The 26783-nt window shown below is 32.5% G+C and overlaps 3 protein-coding genes across 5 annotated transcripts; 1 reads left to right on the plus strand and 2 right to left on the minus strand.

Annotated features, from left to right (window-relative positions):
- Positions 1-1657: 1657 nt before the first annotated feature.
- Positions 1658-6208, minus strand: LOC114712340 (FRIGIDA-like protein 3). 3 transcript variants are annotated; one of them, XM_028896859.1, is made up of 5 exons: positions 6002-6208; positions 5613-5663; positions 3389-4448; positions 3026-3198; positions 1658-2339 (listed from the first exon to the last, which is right to left on the minus strand). In XM_028896859.1, exons 3-5 carry the CDS (start codon positions 4434-4436, stop codon positions 1917-1919), a joined length of 1644 nt encoding a protein of 547 aa, XP_028752692.1. In that variant the 5' UTR covers positions 4437-4448; positions 5613-5663; positions 6002-6208; the 3' UTR covers positions 1658-1916. The 3 variants fall into 3 exon arrangements, with proteins under 3 accessions (XP_028752692.1, XP_028752691.1, XP_028752693.1); XM_028896858.1 differs by having other exon boundaries at positions 3389-4446; positions 5608-5663; XM_028896860.1 differs by lacking the exon at positions 5613-5663 and having other exon boundaries at positions 3389-4446.
- A 14665-nt stretch (positions 6209-20873) lies between these two features.
- On the plus strand, positions 20874-23436 carry LOC114712341 (probably inactive leucine-rich repeat receptor-like protein kinase At5g48380). Its single transcript, XM_028896861.1, has 2 exons — positions 20874-21738; positions 22146-23436. Exons 1-2 carry the CDS (start codon positions 20905-20907, stop codon positions 23154-23156), a joined length of 1845 nt encoding a protein of 614 aa, XP_028752694.1. The 5' UTR covers positions 20874-20904; the 3' UTR covers positions 23157-23436.
- Positions 23437-26175: 2739 nt separating this feature from the next.
- Positions 26176-26783, minus strand: LOC114712326 (UDP-glycosyltransferase 74E1-like). The gene is made up of 2 exons (XM_028896843.1): positions 26663-26783; positions 26176-26339 (listed from the first exon to the last, which is right to left on the minus strand). The coding sequence occupies exons 1-2, from the start codon at positions 26781-26783 to the stop codon at positions 26176-26178; spliced, it is 285 nt and encodes a 94-aa protein (XP_028752676.1).

A 26783-nucleotide genomic window follows, 5' to 3' on the forward strand; every position in this document is an offset into this window, starting at 1 on the left:
ATGTTAGTATGAGCAATTGTATGATACTTGGGATTAGACAAATCTATATATGTGGGATTGGAGAATACTATGAGAGGAGATAGTATTCTCCAATCCTATCTATATGGGATTGCTTAATCTCATGTGACAAGAAATCACTCATGCTAAGCATCCTTTTAACATATGTTTTCAACTCTAATTTCAATCCTTATCCCTTATTTTAATACTCCGTACCAAACATAACCATAATGTAGATTCAGAAGTTGCTCTTACGTGAGTTTCATTTCACCAACTCAGTGGCAAGCTGCAAGTTTGTTTGTTGGTATAGCTTTTAAGGTGCCAACAATTAAGAAAATCCCATAAAGCAGGATTTGTGTCCCCCGTAATGAATCAGAAATATCTTAGTTTTCTGCCTACTACTAGGCACAAAACGATATTGGGGAAAAAAAAAAATTAACAACTTAAAACTTTCCAATAATTACTAATAAAAGTTTAAATCATGAGTATCCTCAAAAACTAAAGTTGTCAACATATTTTAAGAGACTTGTTGTTATCATAATTTTCTTGAAAATGAATTATTTAAATTACTTGGAAATATAAATTTCTTCAAAGTGAATAGTGATAATAACCCTTTAGAATTTAGTAACAAGTTTTTCTAATAAAAGACAACGATATTCTGATTAAAAGGATTTGTTTAGAGTACAGAACAACCAGTGGAACTAGAAGTACAGAAATGACAAAAATATAATGGTTCTAACTGAAACTGTGCAAAGTAGCAAGTGATTCTTTTTTTTAAAAAAATGACGATCTTTCAAATTTAGGGAATAACCCTCATATGCGCAAGGCTTCTTTTCAAGTGAATTTTATCCTGTTATGATTTTGAACTCCTAATGAATGACTGGGAACCACTGGGCGTTTTGCTTCAAAAGAAGGATACTGGTCTTGGCCTCGTTGAGTTTGCCAGTCCGACGCCCAGATATTCTCATGACTTGAAATGACTCATGGTTGTTGGACATGTATATTCACTAAAATCAAAAGAAAAATTCTTAATACAAAATAGAAAAAAATATTTAAGACTGAATCAGTCCCAAGCCATAGACTCGAGAGCATTTGGCAACCCTTATAATCACTTAAAAAAAATATTTTTATACAAATTAAAACATAATTTCTCTCACATACTTGCCTGTAAAATCATTTTTGAAAAGCTATTCCAACCAGTCAACCACCCTTTTTTTTGCTTGGGATAACTAGAAAGACAAGATTTTGAACAGCCATCACAATGCAGCACAAATTGTTAATGTTCCAAAGGCAAAAATTTTGTGGTCAAACCAAAAAGGTGAAATTTCCAAATCTTCCACACCAACGTCCCTCAGGCCTCAACCCACTTTTCCAACACAGATTCGAGCGTCCATTAGATGGTAAATAGCGACCAGTGAATTAAGGACAATGTTTTTTTAAAACAGCCATTGCAGGTACAATCGAGCACAACATTACAATAGCATACATAAATCCAATGACAGTTCTAAGAACCCTGTGATAGTGTCAGGAAAGAAATGGAGAGCGAAATAAAAAGAAAATTAGAACAAAGCTGACTATGGAGGAACGATGACTCTAACGTTAGTCTATGCATTTCAAGACTTCAACATATAACCACTATGATAAGTGAAATTCCATGCAGTGCATCAGAAGCATAGACAGTTAGGTTTTAGTACACATTTAAAGAGAAAAGCATATACAGCAGCGTTGTACAAAACGAGAGCATAGTTCATACATTAGAAGATCAGAATATCATCTAGTACAACAGCTAAATGTTTTAAGTTTCTCGTCTTAGTGATTACAAATACTACATTGATAAAGTGCAACATCCAACAGTTCAGCGGGTTAAGACTAAACATTAAGCAAAAGGATCATAGTCACCTGTTCAACATCTCTGCTAACTAGTGGAGGTATGTCGCTTGATACTGATAGCCATTTCCAAAGTAGTTGCCATGATTAGGAGAGAGGTTGTAAGCCCCGGAACTCATGATTGGTGGGCAGTGATTGTCGGTTGGTCCAGTGTACATATAGGGAGGTCTGTCATACACATACTGCGGGTACCTATCAGCAACTCTAGCATAGGAAATTTTGTCAGCAGGGGCAATGTTAGTAACACGGGGACCATATCCTACACCATTAGCACGGGGTCTCTTGGGTTGAGGCTTTGTCGTTTCAGTTACTCTCTTCTTATCAGCCTTGGCTTTTTCTAGTTGAAGGACTCGTTTCTGGAGAGGATCCAGAGGATACTGCTCTTCAAGTTTATGCTCTTCAATGCACTTGATTACAACTTTGAGAGCAGTCAGCTCTCTTTCATTAACTTCAACCTATAAACAGCGAGTCAATGTCAACAACTGAACACTAAATGCCTTCAATATATTTAAACACATTTCAATCAAGATAGGAAGATGGCCCAAAAGATCATGAATATCTGCCATCAAGGCTACAACTAGACTAAAGCAGCAAAACATTTCAGAATATATCAAATTTCCCATGATATATGACTTTTAAGTTTCAATTCTGTGGCTAATAAGAGGGTTGTGTAAAACATGGCAAGTTAAGAATAATTTCAGATTTAACAAGTATGATAGTAAAGGAGGACCCTACTGACCGATTGCACAAGCAGACAAGCCAGAAGCACCACATCTTTGATTTAAACACAAATTTCAACTTGGATATTCAACGTTATCACAGGAACTACCAAGTTTGGCAAACGGCAAAACTGACTGGTCCAAATATAGCCCAAGTCAACATAGAAGCAAGAGTACGAATTGGGGTTAATATAATAAACCACGTCAACAAAAGTAGTTTCCACAACAGCAAACATTCCTCTACAAATGCCAAACTCAGAAGATTTTTAATATGGCCATGTATCACCTAGTTAGGCAACTTCAACTGATAGTATGAACGAGAATTACAACTCAATGTTATTTCAGTTTAAAAGCATCAAATAAAGAAGAACAGTAGCAATGCTTATTTAACACGGCTGAGAGCCTGAGACTAAACTACAAACCTGCAATGTGGGAGAAGAGTTGACACTTTTGACTGGAGAAGAAGCCTTTCTAGCATCCTTCAAGTAAGATTTTAGCAAAGGCACGGGAGAGAACTGTTCTGTAAGATCAAAAGCGAAGGCCAAGTTAACAGCATCAATCTGCCTCCCACTGTTCACCAAAACTTCAATAACACCTGCACATCCACAATGTAAAAATGAAGCATTAAACACATGCAATATCAAGATTACTTATCATCGTTAGAAATGCAATGTCCATGCATAGGACATGCTTTCCGAAGCATGTTGGTGATACTCTTGATTAACAAGCTAATAGGTATAAGGAACTGATTCATTCTGAACATTAGTAACGGAAACAATACACACCAGGCATTTTCTCTGACAGCCCAAGACAGCGACATAGGTCAGCAGTTTGACGTCTTCGAGACACCATTGGTATTAGCCTGGATAGCTCCTCTTCATTAAAATCAGAGGCAATACCAAAACTGGCTAGAAGTTGCAAAAATGCATGAGCCTCCAAGGAGTTCCCATTGCTAGCATCCATGTCAAGGGCATCCAATTTTGGTTTCCACTCTTCCGCAATTACCTTAGCCTTATTCTTAATATTTTCTGATATCAAATCAGAAACACAGTCTAAGTTGGTTAGCAACACACTTAAGCATTCCATCAGCATAATACAGGTTCGACGAAGACCTAACAAGTTTGCATCCTTCTTGACATCCTGATTTGGTGCCTCCATAGGGTAAAATCCTTCCAATGAATACAGAACCAAAAGGGCTGCATTAGGGGCAGATCTCAATGCATGCGGTATTTCATCCCTTATGGCAGCCAGGTCCTTACGATTATCAGATATGAATTTGTGCAGTCCTACTGCATTCATCTCTTCACACAGTTTAACCAGCTCAGGATAAGATTTCACCTCCACATTTCCACTTTCATGAGAATCTTTCAACCCACCCAAGTTACCCTCAGCAGACAAGGATGTAGCATCTCCTGGTTTCTTCTCCATTCCTGGTGCATCTTGACCACCATTAGAGACAACAGCCAAATCCTCAGATAAAACCTTCCTGTGCTTTTCTCTAGCATTAAAAATTGCAAATACAGCAGCGTTTCTTTTCTCTTGAAGCCTCTCCAGTGAAGCTTGCTCCTTGGCCAAAATAGCTGCTTCTCGCTTCTCCAACATTTCACGAGCTTTTATTGTTTTGTTTTCAAAGTCTTTTTCTTGGTCTTCCAATTCATGAAAACGCCTCTTCAAGGATTTCTCAAGCCCATGAAAATGCTCCTCAAGTTCTTTCCATTTCAGGTTAAGGGTTACAGCTCGATGACTTTCAAGTTCAGCAAATGCTTTTTGCAGCTGTCGTATCTTAGAGGATGTAGAAACCATCAATGAAGCAACAGAGTCGGTGTCTTCCATGGAAAAGAAGCTGAAAAGAAAAAAAAAGCATGAACTGCATACTTATATAATGCAAACAGGAATTTTGTACAGTTCAGTGCTATGATCTTGGCTCTGCGAAGAGGATAAAAAGTAAAGTTATCAACTGGTTTAAACTTATAAAAGAAACCATCCAACATTCCTCATATCACTGATGCTCAAAATGAGCAGTCCCTATCGAAGGGTTCACCAGTTTACACATGAAGCTCTAGAGGACATATGTGAAGAATTACAAGTTGTGGCTCTAGAAACAGAATGGTCTTAGAAAGAACAGCAAAAGCAAAAATATGCAGTGAAAAGAAAAGGTCAGAACGATAGCTTGCAGATAAGAACATCTTTATGAAAACATAAGGAATTCAGTTAGAATTGAAAATTAAAAACCATATGTAGCTTCCTAAAACACTATTTGTCCACATTAAAACCACCTTAAAACAGAGCAATTTATAATCTGCTTGCTAGACACTTTACCAAATGCCGGCAGCATGGGCATTCAATAAATCACAAAGGAGGAATGGTTAAAAACCTATAAAAAATCTTGGTGCAGAAGGACTAAAGCCCTAAGGTTTAAAACCTCCGACATTGCAGTTACTTGTGACCTGGGTTGCACTATGAACGTTTGGGTGCAAAATGAAAATGAACCAATTCTCAAGGGTAAAGAGTGTAACTCTCCATGCATACTTTCCCTTTCATTTAAAATACGATATCCTCTAGTCTTCCTTTGAGGTACGTGAAAGCCCAAACCTTTTGAATAATTCATGAGATCAAACTGTTTCTGTATATAGTGTTTGGTTAGCCATGAACTTCTATAGCAGCAAAAGGCAGCATATTAAGACTAAAGTGAGTGATTTCAACATTATGATAGAAACAGGGAAAGCAAAGCAATTGTTGAACGTCAAGAAAGGTTTCCGTTGATCCAGATGATATGTTAAGGTAAAAGGGTAATGAAAGGCACTGAGGACTTAATCATTCACCAATCACATACATCAACACATCCAAACTGAATTTGAATTTCATGCAAATCATAGGTTGTTTAGTCTAAATTTCTTTATAATTTGTCTCATCCATCCCACTTATCTGGCTAGATTGGTCACTAAGACTTTGAAGTAAATAACAAACTACAGCCTTCAAAACCAAAAATTGCGGCAAAGCTTACCAAATAAGACGTCCCCAGTTTGGGATCCAAACCTTAGATTCACGGGAACACAAACCCTAAGAACAAATTAGGCCCAACATTATTAAAGAATGATAAAGACAAAAACAATAACAACCCGAAGTAGGTTAAACTTTTGCTCTAGTAACACCCAGAAAATTCTCACTATAACCCTAAAATTTGCAGGAAAGAACAATTTACAAAGTCTCCTGTGCAGGAAACTTCCAGAGCAATGTCTACGAAATTCCTTCAACCAGAAACTCAAAAGAATTAGCAGGAAAGTGAAATTCCCTTCCTTTTAAACAAGAAGAGCCGATCCAAACTGAAAACAAGAACCGATTAATGTGATAAAATCACAAAAAACAAAAATTAAAACAAAACGGCAAGGAAAAGTTACCTGATTGATCTGATGAAAATTACTAAGACGACGCCTAAAGAGAAAATTCTCAATCCAATTTCCCCTCGACCGGTGTGGGTGTGGCAGCCGTAGCTCCGCAACCCTTGAGAGAGAGAAGGGGGAGAGAGAGAGGGTTGAGCGAGAGAGAAAGAGGAAGAAAAGAGAAAAAGTTAAGCTGAGGAAAGAGTGTGTTTATTCAGAGTCACAACCCCCCTACCTCCCTCCCTCTTTCTCTCTCCTACTTTTTTTTTTGGGCACCCCCGTTTTTGCTATGCGCTCACCAATACCATTGTCCGAACTGTTATCTACTCTGTAAAGCCACCACCCATGTCTGCTAAAGACTTCATTGAATTACCTAGGCCTTGTTTGGTTAAAAGAATCTGAAATTTATCAAAATTACAAACTTCTCCTCTAATTTTATATAAAATTCTAATTTTTCCCTGATTTTAAAGAGTATATTTTAGTGTCTCGCCTCTAGCTTTTGTTTGAAGGATTCCAACTCTAACACATTAGTTTTCAAATTATTTTTGTTTTAAAAAATTTATTTTAATATATCAGTATTTGAAAATGTTGTTTCATCAAATAAAATTTCAATCTCCGTATATTTATGATAACGTCTTAAAATTTTATGATTAAAAATGAATCTTATCAAATTAAGGGAGTAAAATGAAATTTAGTGTAAAGCTAAATGATTGAAAGTGTATTTTTGTCACTGAAAAAAAAAAGCACTTTTGTTTAAATTGTTAAACTTTAATAAAAATAATTTTTGACCTTAAATAATTACACTACTCTTAAAATTAAGAAAGAGGGTGGGAGAAAAGCCGTCTTTATCATATTTGTTAAGATATTTCTTAATTTTTGTTGGCTTAATTATCATTTACTTAGCCAAATTTTTTTAAAAAACCGTTGAATGACCCCTTACATCTTTTAACTATTTTTCATGCAATTGGACCATTTAGAATTTACAAAAAAAAATATACACAAAAAAAGCATTTACGAAAAATATTCTTTCTACATGTTTGATTTATCTTTGTTTTTTTCTCAAATAATGTAGTTCAATAACTAGTTATTTAGTTTACTTAACTATTAACCATGGTCTAAAGTTATCTTCCATTTAAAATTAAACTAAATTGGTAATCCTAATCTTTATTGTCAGTAATATCGTGTACATCTATAAATTTAACACACCACACAAGTATTAAATGACAAATGTTCACCGTCAATCTTTACTTTCACACATCTTTGCTCTCTTTTTCTTCATTTCCTCTTTTAAAATTTCTTTGCCTATTTTCAATAGAATTAATCACATTTGTCGTTATAACACCCTTTCATCTTATCAACTAGATTTCCAGAATAACGAGTAGAATTAACCATAATGATATAAAAGAAAAGGAAAATTAATTTATTAGTTCATATAGCTTCACTTAATTTTTCGATAAATTTTTATATTTTTTTATTGGATCCTTACAATTTCTTCAATCATAAACATCAATTCCTTTAGTTATATAATTTATTAATTAAGATTAATGTAGATGTTAAATAAATTACATATAAATTGCCACAAAATATAAAATAAAAAGAAGTTTTTAAAAAAATAAAAAAATGGAATAAAATATATTCATTGTCAACATAAAAATAAAAAAATCATTATGCTTATAATTTAGATGCTAAACAAATTACATATAAATTGCTACAAAATATAAAATAAAAAGAAGTTTTTAAAAAAATAAAACAATGGAATAAAATATATTCATTATCAACATAAAAATAAAAACATTATTATGCTTAAAATTATCTTCCTTTATTTATATATAATATGCAATCTAGTTGATTTTGATTCTATTTAAATCTATTCGATAAAATAAACTGAAGTGTATACTGAGTGTGAATGAGAGTCTAAGTCATCAGCTACTAAAATCATTTCTTCTGTAAGTTATCGTCTCCGGTTTTTAACATAAGGGTTGAATAATTAATTTAAAAATATTTGAAAATTATTTAAGTTAATTATTTATAATAGATATATGTTAAATTTTTTAAATTATCCTATATAATTATGTGCATTGAAATTATTTTTTGGTTGAATCTTACATTGAATATGGATTTCTTTTGGAAAAAATTATAAATTTTGGGAGGTAAAATGAATTATTGAAATCTTATATTTAGATAAAATCTAATATCTCACTAAGTTTTATATTAAAAAAAAAGGTAGTGATAAATTACGAGTACATACATCAATACCGATAATTGAAAAAACTGCAGGGACCCGACAAGATATTATGAGGACCTAAGTGAAACTGCAAGAGAAAATGGGTTGGAAGGCAAGAACTTGGGTCACCGATAAAAATGATGCGATAACTTGACCCGACGAAACATCATTTTCAATGGAGAATGATGGCCCGCCAAGGTGAAATGACAATAAGGGTCATCGGAATAGGAGATAATAAACATATTTACAAAAATGTCCTTACATTAAGACAACGCGAGACCTCTGCCTCCGGATTCCCCAAAAACTTGGTGGGTCGGGTCAAGCCATGTGAAACCCAGGCCACAGAGAGCACTGTAGAAAAAGTGTTAAACTCAAGGTTATAAAATTTTTTTTCTTCATAATATGTATTTTGACTGGGATAAATAATTGAAGCTCTTAGCGGTAAATTATAGGAAAGTGTAATGGTAATTGAAGAATATACAAATAAGAAAAAAATTGTGGTAAATAATAAAGGGTTAAGGCGTATTTAGCACCGAAAGTATTTTTTCTGGTGCATCTAGCATTCAAAATATTTGTGGTGTATCTAATATCCTAAAATATTTTTCCGTTAGACTTAGAACCTTGAATTTTTTTTTAGCGTTAATGCTGGATGTACCAAAAATAATTTTTAGATGCTAGATACGTCTGAGAAAATACTTTAGAGTGTTAGATAAATCAAAAAATACTTTGAGATGCTAGACGCATTTAAAAAATATTTAGAGTGTTGAATGTATCATAAAATATTTTAGTATACTGAATACATCTGAAAAAATACTTTGGGATATCAAATGTACCTTAACATGATAATAAAAGATCTGGTTCTAAATTCTGCAAAGCTGGCAGTGATTGAATAGGAAAATCAAACATCATCAAATTTTTTCGATAATACATATCTTGACCTTTTAAGTGGTAAATAACGTCAGTTGAGAGAAGTTTGAACCGTATATTCTAGAAAGTCCAATGCATAGATTAAAAAAAATGTGCGTAATTTTCTCTAATAAAAATGGGTGTAATTTTCGTAATTTTGAATAAATATTTGTTATTTTAAATTTTTAGCAGGCCAAAAAAATTTGGTGCTTGATCAGAGCTGGACCTAATGATGCTACTTCTCCAATCCTTAATATAAGATTTAATTGCTAAATTAATTTTGGTCATAAATATAAAATCTATTTTTTATATTTATCATTTTTTTCTAAATTATCCCTATGGATATTCCTTCAACCATAATCAAGTAAGTGAAGAAGGGAGGATAATAAGAAAAATAATTATGGTGTTTTAGAGAAAACATATCATATTTTTTATAATTAACTAACTTACCTAACTTTCTTAATCTAATCAAATTAATTAAATAAGTCTTCTATTGAGGATTGGAGGAACATTAAACATTAATGGCCTGTTTGGTTTATAAAATCGATCAGACTGTAATGATAAATAATATAGTGATGATTATTTGAGTATTTGTTTGGCGCGTCATCAAGTAATTATAAAATGAAATTATATTTTATTTAAAAAATAAAAATAAATGCTAAATAATTTTTTTAGCTCTATTAAGGCTAAAAGTCCAAGGTATGTTTGTCTAAGTGTCCATTTTGGTATGAGGAAACTGAGGGAAAGAGAAGGGAAGAAAAATTTTAATGAACTCGTTTTAAAAAATTGAAAAAATGGGGTTAAAATTTTGTAATTAATTTTTCTTACTTTTTCATCTTATATTTTCACTTTATCAAAATTTTATGACCATATTTCTTCAATTTTTTAAATGTTGACTCATAAAGGTTATAGATATACACACGTTAATTCATATAAGTTGAAATTCAGAGGTGATTACTTGATTTGTTAATTGTTATTATCAGTTGCCATCAAATCACATTAGATCACTTTACTGCCCTGACTAGATACTTAAATTAACAAAATATATCAGGATTAGGATTAAATGTAACGTCGTACAGGGAATTGAGGGAGACATGCTATAAGTTTAATATTACAGGAAAAATAACAATAACATACCTTTTGAATTTTAAAATGACAAATAAGACATTTGAATAAACAAAATGACAAAGAAGGCATTAGGTATCAATATAGAATTTTGATTTTTGGCCTCAAAATATGATGCAAAACCCATTGACAAAGTAGTAACTCTTACTATGAAAGTTGTAAATCTCACTATGTGTTTTGTAAAATTCAGCGTAGAATTGTATTGTTTTTTTATAGAAAAGTTGCCTAACCTCTCAAAACAGGTTGCAAAACCCATTGACCAAGTAGTAAATCTCATTATGAAAGTTGTAAATCCCACTATGTGTTTGTAAAATTCGGTGTGGAATTATATTTTTTTTACAGAAAACTTGCCCAACCCTTCAAAACGGGTTGCAAAACCTATTGACAAAATAGTAACTCTCACTATGAAAACTGTAAATCCCACTATGTGTTTTGTAAAATTCAAAATCAAAATTTCATATTGGTACTTGAAGCCTTTTTTGTCATTTTAAAATGCAGAAGGTATTTTATTGTTATTTTCCTGTAATTATATTTCATACAAATAATTAATGAAATTTAATGATACTGTTTTTTTTTTGGGGTGAAAATTTATGACCATTCAACAAACCAAGTGAAAAAAAGAAGCAAGTAGGCCCATGGTCATTTCACGCATTTTAGAAAAGACAAGTGTAGCCGGAGCCCTCAATTTGGTTACTGGATCATTGATCGCTTGATCATAGCTTTGGAGATTGTCTATTTCAAATGCGGTAGATATGACCGTACAATAGAAAACTACTTCCGCTCCTGTTTATTATAAACCGTAAATAATTAATTCACAGGTAACAAATTAATAGTTAAAATTAATTGAAAGCAATAAATAAGTTAGAAATCTGGTTTTATTTTCAAACATGCTTTTATAATAAATAAGAAAAAGATGAAATAGAATATATAGAAAATGTAGTAAGGGGTATGATAACGAAGAGAAAATAAATAATTAATGACAAAAATAAAAAAATACATTAAATACTTAGATGAATCCCAAATTAAAATTTGTGGAGGAAGTATCACTAAGTAAATAGGTGTGGAGGAAGTATCACTAAGTAAAATACAATAAATAAAATGAATCACACTATTCTTTAAATTTAAAAATTTATAAATAGGTGTGGAGGAAGTATCACTAAGTCAGCTTAACTCCACAGAAGAGAAGGCATTAAATACAGTTTCATACTTTCTGATGTGCTTTTACCATCACAAACGACAATCCAAACACTAGACAACCCTTGTTTGGCATGCCTAGAGTAGCCACAGAAAAGAGTAACAAACATTCAGAAGTTGAGCTGGAAGCCAAAACGAGTTTATGATTGAAACCAACTAATGTAGAAGAAGATGGAGGAGGAGGAATGAAGTGGGGTTAAGATGTATCGAGTACCGCAAAATATTTTGCCGCGTATATTGAGCATCCTAGAGTATTTTATAATGCATCCAACATTTTGAAATATTTTTTTAAGTACGTTTAATATCTTGAAATATTTTGCTGTGCATTCAACACTCCAAAATATTTTTTTTGGGTATCTCTAGAACCCAAAAATATTTTTTAGTGCATCCAACATCAAGATAAAAAAAATACTTCAAATTGCTACACGTATCTTAAAAATATTTTAAGACATTGAATGCACCTGAAAAAATACTTATATTGGATGCATTTTAATCCACTAAAGAATATCGGAGAAGGAGAAGACCAGCAATCACTCCCGTTTGGTAATTTCTATCCTCCATTGTCGAGTACCCTCGTCCCGTCTGAAGAACCTTCTCCCTTTCATTTATTATTTCAGATCTGCGACAATGCAAACGCACTCTGATGCACAGGGCAGAAGAAAGTGAAATGCCACAGCAGGCATTGCTAAGAAACCAAAAATGTCAAATAAACCCAATGGCCAATTGATATAAAACAAAAGAGAAAAGAAGAAGAAAAGAGATCAAAAAGAGCAAAGAAAGGGAAAAAGAAACTGAGAAGAAGAAGCAAGTCGAGAGAAAGTTACTTGTCTGTTAATTCAATATTCAAAATCTAGTCTTCGTAAAATGAAAACCTAAATCTACTTATACGAAAATAATAATAATAATAATAATAATAATAATAATAATAATAATAATAATAATAATAATAATAAATCTAAACAAATCTTAAAATGATAATAAATCTAAATAGTTCAAATAGAAATATAATAATTTTTTTTTCATCACAAATATCAATGATTGAGATTGCTTTGTGTTTCGCTTTTACTAATACGCACATTTTTCAATGTCTATTTTCAGTTTTCCGCTCTTATCAAAGCCAAGCGCACACATTATTTCTCACACACAATATTTTTTCCAACTTTCAATGTTGGCGACATTAAAAATCCAGCTGGTATTAGTAGTTGCCCATGAATATTAGTCAGAAAGGGGTAATTCTTCTTCATATTAAAATTACATATTTTATATTATTATATCACTATTTTTTAATTATAAAAATATATCTAAGTCATCAATATATATTAATATTATTTTCTATGTGACTTTATTAAAAAAATTTAAATGCTTCTTTTTTATTATGTATTTGTTTTATTTATATAATATATAATATTATTTTTAATTAATTATTAGACTATCGGCTCAACTAGACGATTCAATTGATCTGACTATTTGAACTTTGACCCTCTTGCCTCTCTAGTTTAAAGTCTGGTCCGACCTTTAAAATATTATTTTTATTTTTATTAGAAGATTTAGTGATAAAATTATAAACATACATGAATGCTTGGGCCTTCTTACGAGACTAGCTGGATGACATGGCATGTGTCGTGGGCTGATGAGGCATGATGAATGACACGGCACTTGACATGTCAGATGACTGGACTAGCTGATGATAAAATATAAAAAGAAATGTTTACTAAGATCCTTACATGTAATTACACGATGAGGGGAAGGCAGGCTGTTTCAATTTTTTTGGTTGGGCCAGTGACCCGAGTACCTCTTGATCTGTAGGCCAAGACCATAATGCTTTTTAGCTTGTTTAATTTCGGGAAAATGACCCAAACAGAAGTTTGAAAATATTAAAATACAAAAAGACAAGTTAAGAATCGCAAATGGCCCAAAAAAAACAAAACGAAAACTTAAAATGAGATTTTGCAGTTGGAGCACAATTATAAAAGGGAAAATTACACTCAGGTCCCACAGAGCACAATTAATATAAAAAAGGTCTCTTGAAATCGTGAAATGATTATGAAGTCCCTAAGGACCTGTGTGTAATTAATTCTAATTGTGAAATTACCTACTTACCCCTGTTAATTTTATTGCAGCAATTCGTTTACAATCTCAACAGTGACTGTTAACAACTCGAGAAGATGTGATTGACAACCTTGACAGTGCTCATGACAACTCACTCTGTGGAATGCCAGGGGCGTTGTTGAGGTTGTTAACCACCTCTTCTTGGGTTGTTAACAGCTACTGTTGAGGTTGTAAATAGGTTCAAATTAACAGGGGTAACTACGTAATTTCACAATTAGAATTAATTACACACAGATCCCTAGGGACTTCAAAATCATTTCGTGATTTCGAGGGACCTTTTTGATATTAATTGTGCTCTGTGGGACCTGAGTGTAATTTTCTCATTATAAAATGCCTCTCATATTTAAAAAGAAAGGTTCTCAACTCCTCGCCCGAGACCCTACTAGCATCGGTGCCATAAGTCATAACCCTTGCTAGTACTAGACACCAGGGAGGTGGCTGCCGCTTTGTGGTTAGAGCTAAAAAGAGTGCCATTGAGCCAACAATGCATTGTTACTAACATAATGCAAAACAATATATAAATTACTCTCTCGGTCTCTTTTTATAGGTAATCTTGGACTCTATTACATAAATTAAAAAAAGTTAGTTAAAAGTAATAAATGTGTAGAAATTGTAACACCTTATCTTTAAACCCAATAATGTATCAAACGGAAGTATTTGGAACTATACTTGCTGGCTAAAGATTTGAAAATCAAGTTTTCAAAATTTTATCCTTGTGTTACTATTTACAGCAACTTTTAAAATTTTGGTTAACTTTAAAAATCATAACTAATTGTAGAAAAAACAAAATGCAATGATTCCAAGCTCTATTTTAAGCTCTATTAATTGTCTGCGTGATAAAAATACTCATTAGTCTCATTACCTTGCCATTTAGTTCCAGTTTTAAGCCAAAACAATACTGTTTATTTGGTTATTTTTTAATTTTTTAAAATTTATGCTTGATTTTGGATAGACATAACTTTTGAACAAAACTCTAATTTTAATGAATTACCACTCATTTTAAAACTTAGAATGAGGTCTAATAATCTGCCAAAATTCATGGTTAATCTCTACCATTTGCCCAGATTCACGTGGTGACCAAATTAGACCCTTATTAGGTCATTTTTATCCCTCATTATGTCATTTCTGGAGAATTCTTACTTTTATCAAATCATATAATCATAACTCAAATATAATGGCATATAAATACAATTAGCTATGTTTTGCCTCACTACATAGCCATTAGATCATTCATACATAACTTTTACAAATTATACAAAACAAGTTTTAAGAACATGATTCATCATTAATCAAAGGAGTCCTCATGCCAATTCCATTTTATTTCCTTTGCCACTTGAATTTTTGACCCCTAGATGGTATAATATAAACATGGAAGAGGTGAGATTTCGGAGGAAATCTCAGTAGCAATAAACCACAACAAAATATCAACAACACAATGCATGTCATGCTATACATCAAAGGACATCTCATGCATCATTTTACACATTATGCACATCTCATGCATATAATTTCATTACCTTGCCATGGAAAGAGAGCATGCTATCATATTATTCTATTTTACAACTCAACTATACATATTACCAAGGCATCAAGTGTAAGGAGTTTCATACATCATAACATATCTAGTTTAACCATCTCATGGCATAACATAAATAGCATACAACACATAAAGCAGGTTAGCAATAAGTTATAGGTTCTTGCTACCTCTTTGAACCCTTAACTCTTGCCTCCCTTCCTTGTTTTTTAGCTCTCCTTTTGCCAATGCCTAATGCTTATCAAGCATTCAAGAAGGCATTCTCAATCACAATCCAAATCAACACATTGATACTTAATCCTTTTTAACTTCACATTAAAAACTTCTAACTTTTGAGCTTGGTTTTTAGTCTTTCTAAATTTAATCCCACGTGCTACTCCCTCTTAATTTTGCATGTAGAATTCATTTCCAAGCTCAAATTAAACAAAATCCAATTCCTTCTCCTTCAACTCAACTTGGCTGAACACTATAGGGTTTTAGGGTAAACATTTTATTTTCAATTCTAATACTTCCAAACTTGTTTTCTTAGTTTTATCCCACAAAAATTTTTATTCTACACTCATTAGAAGCATCAAAATCATCAAAATCCAATCTTAAAAAGAACCCTAGGTCTGGTTGAAATTCACCCAAGCTAGGGGAGGTTGGATTTTTTGCAATCTCATCACAAAACCATTTGATCCTTGTTCCTTTGAAACCTTTAAACATTGTTTTAACATCAATTTTATCTTGTTCTTACTCAATCAATTTCATGAAGCACAATACCCTAGGGTTTCAAGCTTTTAAAATCCAACAAAGCCTATAACTAAGCTCAACAACAATAAAGGTAATGGAAACTATATCAAAAACCATGAACATACCTTATTTTCGAGTTTGATCTTGCTTGGTTTTCCTTGCTCTTTCTCTTCTCCTTCTTCTCCTTCTATTCGGTCTCTCCCTTTCCTTTCTCTATGTTGGCTGAAACTTGGCCTAAATGAGGAGGGGAGGTATTTGTAGAAATTTTGCTCAAATCCTAACCCTTAATCTTGTGTATGTAGAGCTTGATCTTAGCCATTCATTTAACCTATTTGCCACGCGTCCCTTATCATCTTGGTTCTTGACTCCTAGCCTTCTTAAATATCCTCTTTATTGAATATGAATGCCACTTCAAGGGACACATAATCCCACATGTGAAGAAAACATAATATTTTATTATATAATTCCATTCTTCCAAACTTAACCCTCAACAAAGTATATTATTTCATCCATGTCCCTTCATTAATTCTGCATTAAAAAAGGGACAAAATTAGTAGGAAATTCATGCAAAATGCAGTCTCTAACTTACCCGGCAACCCTGAGACATGTTTTGGTATCTTTTTTTTTAATCACAATTAATCTCACATGGCATTATATAGCATGCCTAAAGAAGAAGTGATGCTCTTTCCTTGCTTTCTCATTAAAACAATTAATAATATTTATTTTGAAGTAAATTTGGCCAAATTCTTTCTATCAATTCACAACTTCGAGAATTTGTCTTTGGGTACCAATACTATTTATTCATCATGAGAAATTTCTCTAATTTTTCTCAAGTCAAAAGTCAATCCATAGATAGCTTATTTTGACTTTCCTTAGATAGTGTACAAATAGACTTTAAATTCTATTAAAGCCAACCTCTTTACTCTTTGGGGACGAAATTATTTTTAAAATCTGTGATAATTTCTCAAGTATTGTTCTCTATTTTTCTTCAAATATTTGAAGTCTCCTCATATTTAAATAATTCAGTTTTCACTAATATTCATAATTAGCCAAAACCCTAGGAATTTCATCAATTTGCTTCAGGGGTATTTTCGTTATTTTTAGCCTCATACAGGCCTCAAAACCTCATTTCCCTTTTTTTTTTTTTGGAATTTTCGGGCTTACTTTCCATCACTTCTATTTCCAGTCGAAACTTTCAAATTTATGATTAGGTCCTTGCACAGGTTTAGCCTAATGAATTTTCTTACTAGGGTTTTTAACATAACCTGCAGCCCTTTATCACCTCAATTCCTCATATTCGACCATTTGAGATTTTACTGGAGCCTCTATCTTCCTCTTTTCTCAATCCCGAAAAATTTTTGCTTTGTAATTTAGTCTCTGAGAATTTTTTTGTCCCTTTAGGAAATCTCTATGGCTCTTGTCAGAAGGGATTTAGTAGCCTTTCTATCTTAAACAACTTTCTATACTTTAGAGCCCACAATTTTGGGATGTTATAGAAATTAAAAGTTCTTTCTCCAAAATACTCTTATTTATAGGGGGAGAGTATAAAAAAGAGAATAAGAAAATTATTATAATAATGAGAATTATGAAAGAGAGAGAATGTGTGATGGAGAGAAATAATAGTTTGAAAAATAAAATAATAAATATATTAAGATTAAAATAAGTAATTAATTGGGACAAAATAGGGAATTTGTCACAAAAATTTAAGATAACTTGCAAATGTTGTTTATATTTAGAAACAAGAAGAGGATGATAGTTGTTGCTTCTAAAAAAAAGATGGAGGGAGTAACTATTTAGCTTTGACTACCTATTATTTATAACTTTTGTATAGCTATTGACTATATTTTAATAGGTATTAACAACTTTGACAAGTAACAAAGCCACTTTTTCAGGTCATTCACAATTTTTTTTTATAAGTATTGATAACTACATTTAGTTATTAACAATTTTTATTTAGCAAATAATAATATCATTCTTTCGGGCAATTTCACAACTTTTATATAGGTTTTAATTTGATTTCATTAGCTATTATGAACTTTCATTGAGCAAGTAAAAGGGACACCCTTTCGTATCATTTGCAACTTTTTTATAGGTATTAACTATATTGTTTCCATGGTATACTTTTTTTTTTGTTAATACATGATGACTTTTTTTATAAAAAAAAGATTAAAATATATATTTGGTCCTTTAATTTTATACAATATTTTAGTTTGGTTTTTTAATTTTAAAAAATATAATTTTAGTCCTTTAACTCTAAAATTGTTGGGATTTAAAAATTTAAATGATGATTTTTTACTATACTCAAAATTTCAATACCATCATTTTTAAGAATAATAATTTTAGAGTTAAAGGACTAAAAATACACTTTTTAAAATTAAAAAATCAAATTAAGATATTATATAAAATTAAAATACTAAAAATATACTTTCCTCAAATATAATTTTTAAAACTCTCTCCGGAACCCTCTCGAGTTTGTTTCCGTTACTCGCTCTTGTAACGTTTTACAAAACTAATTTTCTTGAGTGAGGCAAGTTTGAATTTAGAGAAAATTCTAATTCAATCTATTTGAAATAGAAAAATTCTAATTTAAGCCTACACTTTTAATAAATTCTTAATTAGTCCAAGAGGTCTAATTGGGAATTTTTAAATATTTCTAAAAGACCAAAATACCCTTCATAATTAAAAAGCCTAATGTTAGTTTTAATTCTTTTAATTGAATTTAACTAACATGTTTTTTCTCTAAACATTATCACATGAAAATTTGGCCAAAAATATTATCATATAAAAAATAAAAAAAGAAAAATCACAATTATGACCAATAAAAAATAATTGAAAATTCAAGATAAAAAAATACATAATTTCTAGATATCTATAGAATTGCAAAAATATGGGAACTAATAAAAATTTTACGATTTCAAATGTAAAAGATTAACAAGATCAATTTTTTTTTTGTGCGAGAAAAAATCAAATCAAAGATTCATGGAATTGTTGAATATCTATAAAAATTAATTTTACTATTTCACAACTTACATTGAGGCTCATCAATTCATCTTCAATTTCCCGGTCTCCAAGATTTATTCAATATCAAATTTTTATTATATAAAAAAATTAAAAGGCCATAAATTCTAGAGTTGACATAGCGTTCACAATTACAAAACACACCTTTGATATAAAATCTAAGAAAGACCACGTCCTCATTAGTAAATCTACTAGAATAATTAAAACTAAAATCAGATTTACACCTACTTTCAATTTTCTTTTTTTATTACAAAGAGGCATTCCGGTCTTTCAGCAACATTTGAAAATTCCTAATTAGGCCTCTTAGCCTAATTAGGAATTCGTTAAAAGTATAAGCCTTAATTCGAATTTTATTATTTGAGATGGATTTAATTGGGATTTTCCCTTGAATTTATTTCTTTGAAATGAATTAATAATCTCGCAAGTAAGCTAAAGATTGATAAAGCATCTCTGCTACAGTTCAATCACATAAGCTTATTGCTGACAGATAAATGTAGGTCAACTAAGAAAATATACGCAATATGTTATATTAAAATTTTCATTTAAAAACTCAAATATTTTTCTTCGATAAAATTATTTTTTTATTTTCACTATATAATAACCAAGCTCTTAATAATAATCAACACAATTTGCGAATGAAAAATATTTAACACAAAAATTAGATAATTAATTTTTTAATATTAAAAAATTAATTAAATTAGTTATTTTTAATAAATAGATATTATCTACTATAAATATTCTTATTAATCATGTGTACTAAAATAAAAATCATTTAACACTTGTAATCATCATGGAGATTACTTATAAAAAAATAAAAATATTTAGAAAATAAAGTAGACTAGATTCTATGTATAGAATCAAATTAAATTTTTAATTAACTTCATAAAATGTAGCATCCAAAGAAAATGTAATATAAAAGTACTTGTTATTACCCAAAAAAGTTAGCTCGTTGATGCCTATTTTCCTTTGGTGGGATCAGTAAAGTAATAATATAAATATTAGGAAAAATGACAACAAAAAAAGTTAGAAGGAATGTTAATAAAAATTTATTGTTATTTGTAAATTCAGTATTGCTAACGCTATATAAATTGTTATTACTAAACCTGATTTGAGGTTTAGTAATTTTCAATTTTTTTTAATTATTTCTTCTAAATACTATTTCAATAATATAAAAAAATATGAATTATCGCGTCAAAAAGCTTTTGCTTGAGCAGCTAGCACAAAGTCTCTTGCTAATCTTTTTCTTCTTCTTTTCTTTCTCCTTGGGCCCTCCTTTGCCCATTATTTCCACCAAAAGCAAGTCAGCCGGTCTAGCACTTCGGAAAAGTCTGTGCGTTCCGACAGTGTAGTGTTCCCTGGGGTTGAAAAATCATTCACCTTCCTTGTCTAACCCGGCGATGTGTGTTTCTGCTCTCAATTTCTGCCGATTCTTCTCACACTACCATGCTCGAAACCTTGTTGGTAACCTTCTTCTCAATTGCTATATTCGTTTCTTTGTTCCACAATTTTGACTTTGGCTATTCCGATTTTTCTTTTGTCCAGTTCAGAATGCTTTGCCTTCTCTTCTGTTCAGAGTCAGGCATCCACGTTGTTTTGAGAGATGAGTTGTAAGCTCTATCGGTTTTCCTGGGTTGAATTCTCCGAAAAGCTGGTAAGTATTTGTAGAATTTAGTGAAATTCGCATGATTCTCAACCGGTTTCTTTAAGTTTATGCGTGTATTGATTGGTATCAAAGTCAATTATGACTGGTTTTGGCAGGGCTCTAATTTTTATTCATCTTGTCATCTGCTATGCATGGCTGTCAATGATGTAGAGTATGGATTTTGGTTCAAGGAGAAGTTTTTATTGCTATCCCCCCCCCCTTTTTCTGGTTCATTTTTATTAGCTGGTTGCTTGAACTTGTGTGAAGTGATGAATTGGGCTTCTTTTCTTTGCATTATTTTCAATTTGTCTCAGGACGTGATCTTTGGAGGATTATCGTGTGGATTATATAGCCTGTGTTGTGGCCTGTGAACACCAATCTGTCTGACTGAGTTGTCTGGATTATTTCGTTTTGACTTCTTCGGAATCTTACAAGGGATGGTTCCGAGTAGCCGATTTTTCAGAGCTCATTTTGCTATTAGTGTCTTGCTGCTGTTTGGAATTAGCATCACCAATGGGACTGATGTTGATATTTCCTGCTTGAAAAGCATACAAAATTCACTTGAAGATCCTAATGGTTATTTAAAGTCTTCCTGGAATTTCAATAATAAATCAGAAGGCTATATCTGTCACTTTACTGGGGTTGAGTGTTGGCATGACGATGAGAACAGAGTCTTAAACCTCAAGCTGTCAAATATGGGACTCAAGGGTCACTTTCCTCGTGCCATACAAAATTGCTCAAGCTTAACTGGATTGGATCTTTCAATCAATGATCTTTCTGGAACCATCCCAGCAGATATTGATAAGCTTCTCGGCTTTGTAGTAACCCTGGACCTCTCATCAAATGACTTTTCAGGAGCGATCCCTGTGAACCTTTCAAATTGTTCCTATCTTAATACCCTTAAACTCGATCAAAATCAACTAACTGGTCAAATTCCTCCACAACTTGCCCAGCTTCGACGGATTAAGACTTTTTCTGTCTCAAATAATCTTTTGACAGGGCCTGTTCCATCTTTTGAAAGCAAAGATAGTATAACAGCAGATAGCTATTCAAATAATTCAGGACTTTGTGGGGGTCCCTTGGGGCCATGCCAGGGTAAGAAGGCTAACACTGCAGTTATTGCTGGTGCTGCCGTTGGTGGGGTAACTGTTGCAGCGCTAGCATTGGGTATTGGGGCATTCTTCTTTGTCCGCCGAGTCTCTGTGAAGAAGGAAGAGGATCCTGAGGGAAATAAATGGGCAAGAAGTCTAAAGGGAACGAAAGGAATAAAGGCAAGCTATATTAATGCATCACAAATATTATATACGGTTGCACTAGGAGGAGACATTCATTTTTCTGGTCTTCATGGACATTCTTGAACATAAAATCACTGTAGAAAGCATATCTGACAGAAATTAATTTCTTAATTTTTTTTAATTAAAACATTTCTAATACATGAGTTTTATTCTCAATTTGTGTTTCCATCAGTTATCAAATTTCTTTTTTAAACTACTTTTTCCCCAGCAGGATGTCCAGGAAAATGATACATTTGCTACTAAAGTATTTAAAAAAGGCTATTGAAAAATTATTTTTTAACACTTGATATTCTGTGAAACAAGTAATACAGGTTATGTAGTTTTATATACTTTGCAGGTCTTATGATGATATTATGCTTTAACTTTTCTGAATTGGACATCAGGTTTCTATGTTTGAAAAGTCAGTTTCAAAAATGAGATTGAGTGATCTCATGAAGGCAACGAACAACTTCAGTAAAAGCAATATCATTGGTTCAGGAAGAACAGGGACCATGTACAAAGCTGTCCTTCATGATGGGAGCTCAGTGCTCATGGTTAAAAGGTTGCAGGAATCTCAGTACTCAGAAAAGGAATTTGCGTCTGAGATGGCCACACTGGGGACTGTTAGACATCGTAACTTGGTTTCCCTTTTAGGTTTTTGTGTGGCCAAACAGGAGAGGCTTTTGGTGTATAAATATATGGAAAATGGAAGCCTTCATGATCAGCTACATCCTGATACTGATCGGAGCACCATGCAGTGGTCTATAAGGCTAAAAATTGCAATTGGAGCAGCCAAAGGATTAGCATGGCTTCATCATAGCTGCAATCCTCGTATTATCCACCGAAACATAAGCTCTAGGTGCATCTTGTTGGATGCAGATTTTGAGCCAAAAATTTCTGATTTTGGCCTTGCTCGATTGATGAATCCAATTGACACACATCTGAGTACTTTTGTAAATGGGGAGTTTGGAGACCTTGGTTATGTTGCTCCTGAATATACAAGAACGCTGGTGGCTACACCGAAGGGGGATGTCTATAGCTTTGGTACTGTGCTTCTAGAGTTGGTGACAGGTGAGAGGCCTACCCATGTGGCGAAAGCTCCTGAAAGTTTCAAGGGAAATTTGTCAGAGTGGATTTCAAATCTCTCAAGCAAATCTGAACTCCAGGATGCTATTGATGAATCACTTCTTGGGAAGGGTGTTGATGGGGAGATTTTCCAATTTCTTAAGGTTGCATGTAACTGTGTTTCACCAAATCCAAAGGAAAGACCCACTATGTTTGAAGTGTACCAGCTTCTTAGAGCAATTGGGAGCAGATACCATTTCACAGCTGATGATGAGATACTGGTACCCACAGATCCTGGCGATGCTGCCAATTTCGAGGAACTTATTGTCGCACGGGAAGAAAATAGTTGAAACGGTAAGCCATATATGTACATAATAAGGGTATGTGTAATCAATTTAATACGTGATTGTCTCTTTCTTTGCACTCTTAATAAAATGTTAATGCAATAGACAATTTAGATGATCTAGATCTAGCTCTGGGCTCTCATTATTGAAACACCAATATAATATAATCACGCACGGACTCTCAATGGATATAGGTGAGGTATGTATCGATATTATAGTAGAATTCTCTGGTCCACAGTGCAGATATTTTCCTTGACTATTTTATCAAAAAGAGCATTTGAGTTGATATCAACTGATTAAAAAAAGAAGAATATTTGAGTTGCTAGATAGTTTGATTGCCTTCTACGGTTTAAGAATGTGCAGCGCTAAAAATATCAGTTACAAGGTAAGAAATGTCACTTGACAGTAACTCCCTTGATGGTTTGTCTTGGGGGGCATTGTGCATCGAGAGAATGGTTGCTAATCTCATGTTTGAACTTGTACATTGTCTGAGTTTTTGGGCTCAAGTGCAGAGAGAAGGATAGGAGAGGGGGGGGGGGGAGATTGAGGTTCTGTTTGGTACGAAACATTAAAAATGAAGGATAGGGATTGAGATTGTAATTAAGAAAAATCATTACGATAGTATTTAGTATGAGTAATTGCCTTGTTATATGGGATTAGACAAACTCATAGAAAGAATTGGAGAATACTACCTCCTCCATGGTATTCTTTAATACCACATACATGGATTTGGCTAATTCCACATATCAAGTAAATTTATATACTAAACACTCTTTTAATAGATTTTCTCATTCTCAATCCCAATCTCTACCCCTAATTTTCAATGCTTCCTATCAAATAGGACCTAAGTGTGAGAAGGAAACTTTGTGAGAAGGAAACTTGTAGAAAAAGTTACAGTTAGGAAGTTGTTTTATTTATAAACCCTGAATAGTGTGCTGATTTTTAGACTCTGCGAAATGCATAGGTCTTCTTGACTATGACCTTTGAGATAACTAAACTTTTATCTAAAAAAGGTCATTTGATTTGAATGGGACAAAAATGCTGGAAGTTTTAATAAACCTGGCTTAGGGGGCGGGCCGTGCAAGGAGGGTATTACTAATGCGATCGATGCTTCTAGGCAAGGTAACCCCCAAAATATGTGTGTGTATATATTTAAATATATATATATATATATATTTATATAGCTAGACGTGTAACTTTATAAGGGAATATGATTCTGATTGCCTACGAATTATTTACATGGTTACACCCAATATACGATACAACCTATATTCTCACCAAGTGTTGATGAGATTTAAAATTTTCATTTCACTTAGACATTTAAATTTTCTTTTTTCTTTAAATTTAAATCAATATTAAAAACATTAATATATTATGACCTAATAGAATGTATTGTTATTACACATTTATTCTGTAATTTCTGCTCCACTTTCTAAATTTTTGGATCGGCTTTGTGTGGGCATAAAGGTGTTGATAGATTTCACCCAAAAAAATGTTGATGGGTGTGCCCTCATGATGCAAGGGCTTTTTCCGATCAGCGATTTAAAATATATTTTCTACTTTTATTTCTATTTTTTAAAATATTAAAATCGTAAAAATAAAATAAAATTGAAGTTATTTAAATTTAGTAGCGAAGATTGCGAATATCCTCGAACGATGATAGAATATCCGAATTTTTTATCTCCCTCAGAGTCCAATATGCAGCAGTGCGATACACTCCGGTGCAACACATTGGAATCTCGTTCAAACTGGCTCCCTTACACTAAATGTTTTTATAATTTAGTGACATGAAAATTTTTTTTATAAATGAAAAATTAAAATTTGATTCTATTTATAATATCATAGTTTCTACCCTACTAAATTCAAATTCCAGTTTTTAATATAAGATCTACTTAATTAATTTGTGTAAATTAAGAAAAGTAGTTGAATAATTATTTGTGAAAAGGTTATATTGGTTTTCTTAAAATGCCTTATTAAATCATTTGGATTAAAACTACTTTTTGATGCAAACTCCTTTAATATATACAATCAATAGGATAGTTTGGATAAATAAGAATTGTGATCTTATACTTAAGATTAAATTCAACCCGCTATTAGCTTTTATATTCGGGATAGGAGGTAGCAAATAATAGATCCCAGACACCCAAATTGACAACAATGACTCCAGACCAATGGAAACTAGATATCCAAAATCTAACATGGCTTGGTTGAATACCAATCTATTGCCTGTTTGGAAGACTCATAAGTAGTTTTTGAATCATGAGTTACGGAATAGGAGGTAAGTATATGAAAGAAGTTTTATCTTATTTTATATGAAATATATTTATAAGTGATGCTAAACATGATTCCAAACACATACTAATGACGCAACCCAACCCCATTCTAACAGTAAACCAACCTGCTCAAGACATCAGGCCAGAAAGAAAACCAAAGAACACCATACACATTCAAAGCTGCCAAAAATGTGCCACACTTTGACATTTACATTCATCAATATCAAAATTAATTCTCATGCATCTCATTGGACGGGCCCGAGAGTTATCCCAGTAACAAAGGAATCTCCAAAACCAAAGCTGTGACAACCATTATAAAATTCTAAGGTACCTTCAAATAGAAAACAAGAGAATTACCAATTATAACCACAATTTTATACTACAGTTTGGGTTGGACTATTATATCCGATCCACCTTCTACCTTTCTGCCAAAGGAAGTGGTGGTCTGGGGAAACGATTCACATTAGCCTCACCAGCCTTCTGTCTCTACAGTCACGTAATTTAGTATTATGCTTGCCTTAAGAAAGAAAACTATTGTAAATAATATGGGGATGACACTTGAGAAAAATCATCACTAATTTTTTTTTTTCAGTCATGTTAATGGAATTTGGTAGAAGCAGTAAAACTGGTTACCAAGTCATCAATATTCTTATCACTACTTCCACCTTCATGACAAGCCTTTGCAGCAAGACTGTTCCATTTCATGGCATTCTTCTTCACCTCCTTCCTTCTTTCACTCTGCATCACTTCCTCTATACATTTAATTTCTTCCCTGTTTCTCTTCTCACAACTCTTTTCTCATCAGCTTCAGCCTTCACTCCTATCTTCCACACATCCTTTATGCACTTTGCATCTGTGGGTTGGTCTGTCCCCTGGGTAACTGCCAGCATTGGAACTCCTAAGCCCAAAGATTCCACTGTCGAGTTCCATCCACAATATGTCACAAAGCAATCCAGAGACATGATTTGATACTTGTAGTTGAGGACGGATTTGGAGTGTTAGTTGCCCTATCTCTGCTGCCCCTCAATTTTCTTTTACATTAGATTTTATAAAACGAATGAAATTTTGATATTTTGAACAAAAAATTGTGCTGTTTTCAATTTTTTTAATGATTTTTCAAAGAATAGTCACTCTAAAACTGGTGTTGTTTCTTTTTAATTTAGATACAACGAAAAGCCCCTTGTGTTCTGAAATCTCCAAGAGGTCCTTAGGAAGCCTAGGTTTCTCTGATTCTCTTACCAACCATAAGAAGTAAGTTCCACCATCCTTCAAGGCCCAAACTATTTTGATCAATGTCAAGAGCTACTAAACTTTCAGATGAGACATAAACTACGGACCCACATGGCTTGTTGCTTACCAT

Source organism: Neltuma alba, unplaced genomic scaffold (genome assembly GCF_004799145.2).
Source record: "Neltuma alba isolate B1F8T4 unplaced genomic scaffold, ASM479914v2 tig00011345_pilon, whole genome shotgun sequence".
Classification (NCBI taxonomy): Eukaryota; Viridiplantae; Streptophyta; class Magnoliopsida; order Fabales; family Fabaceae; genus Neltuma; species Neltuma alba.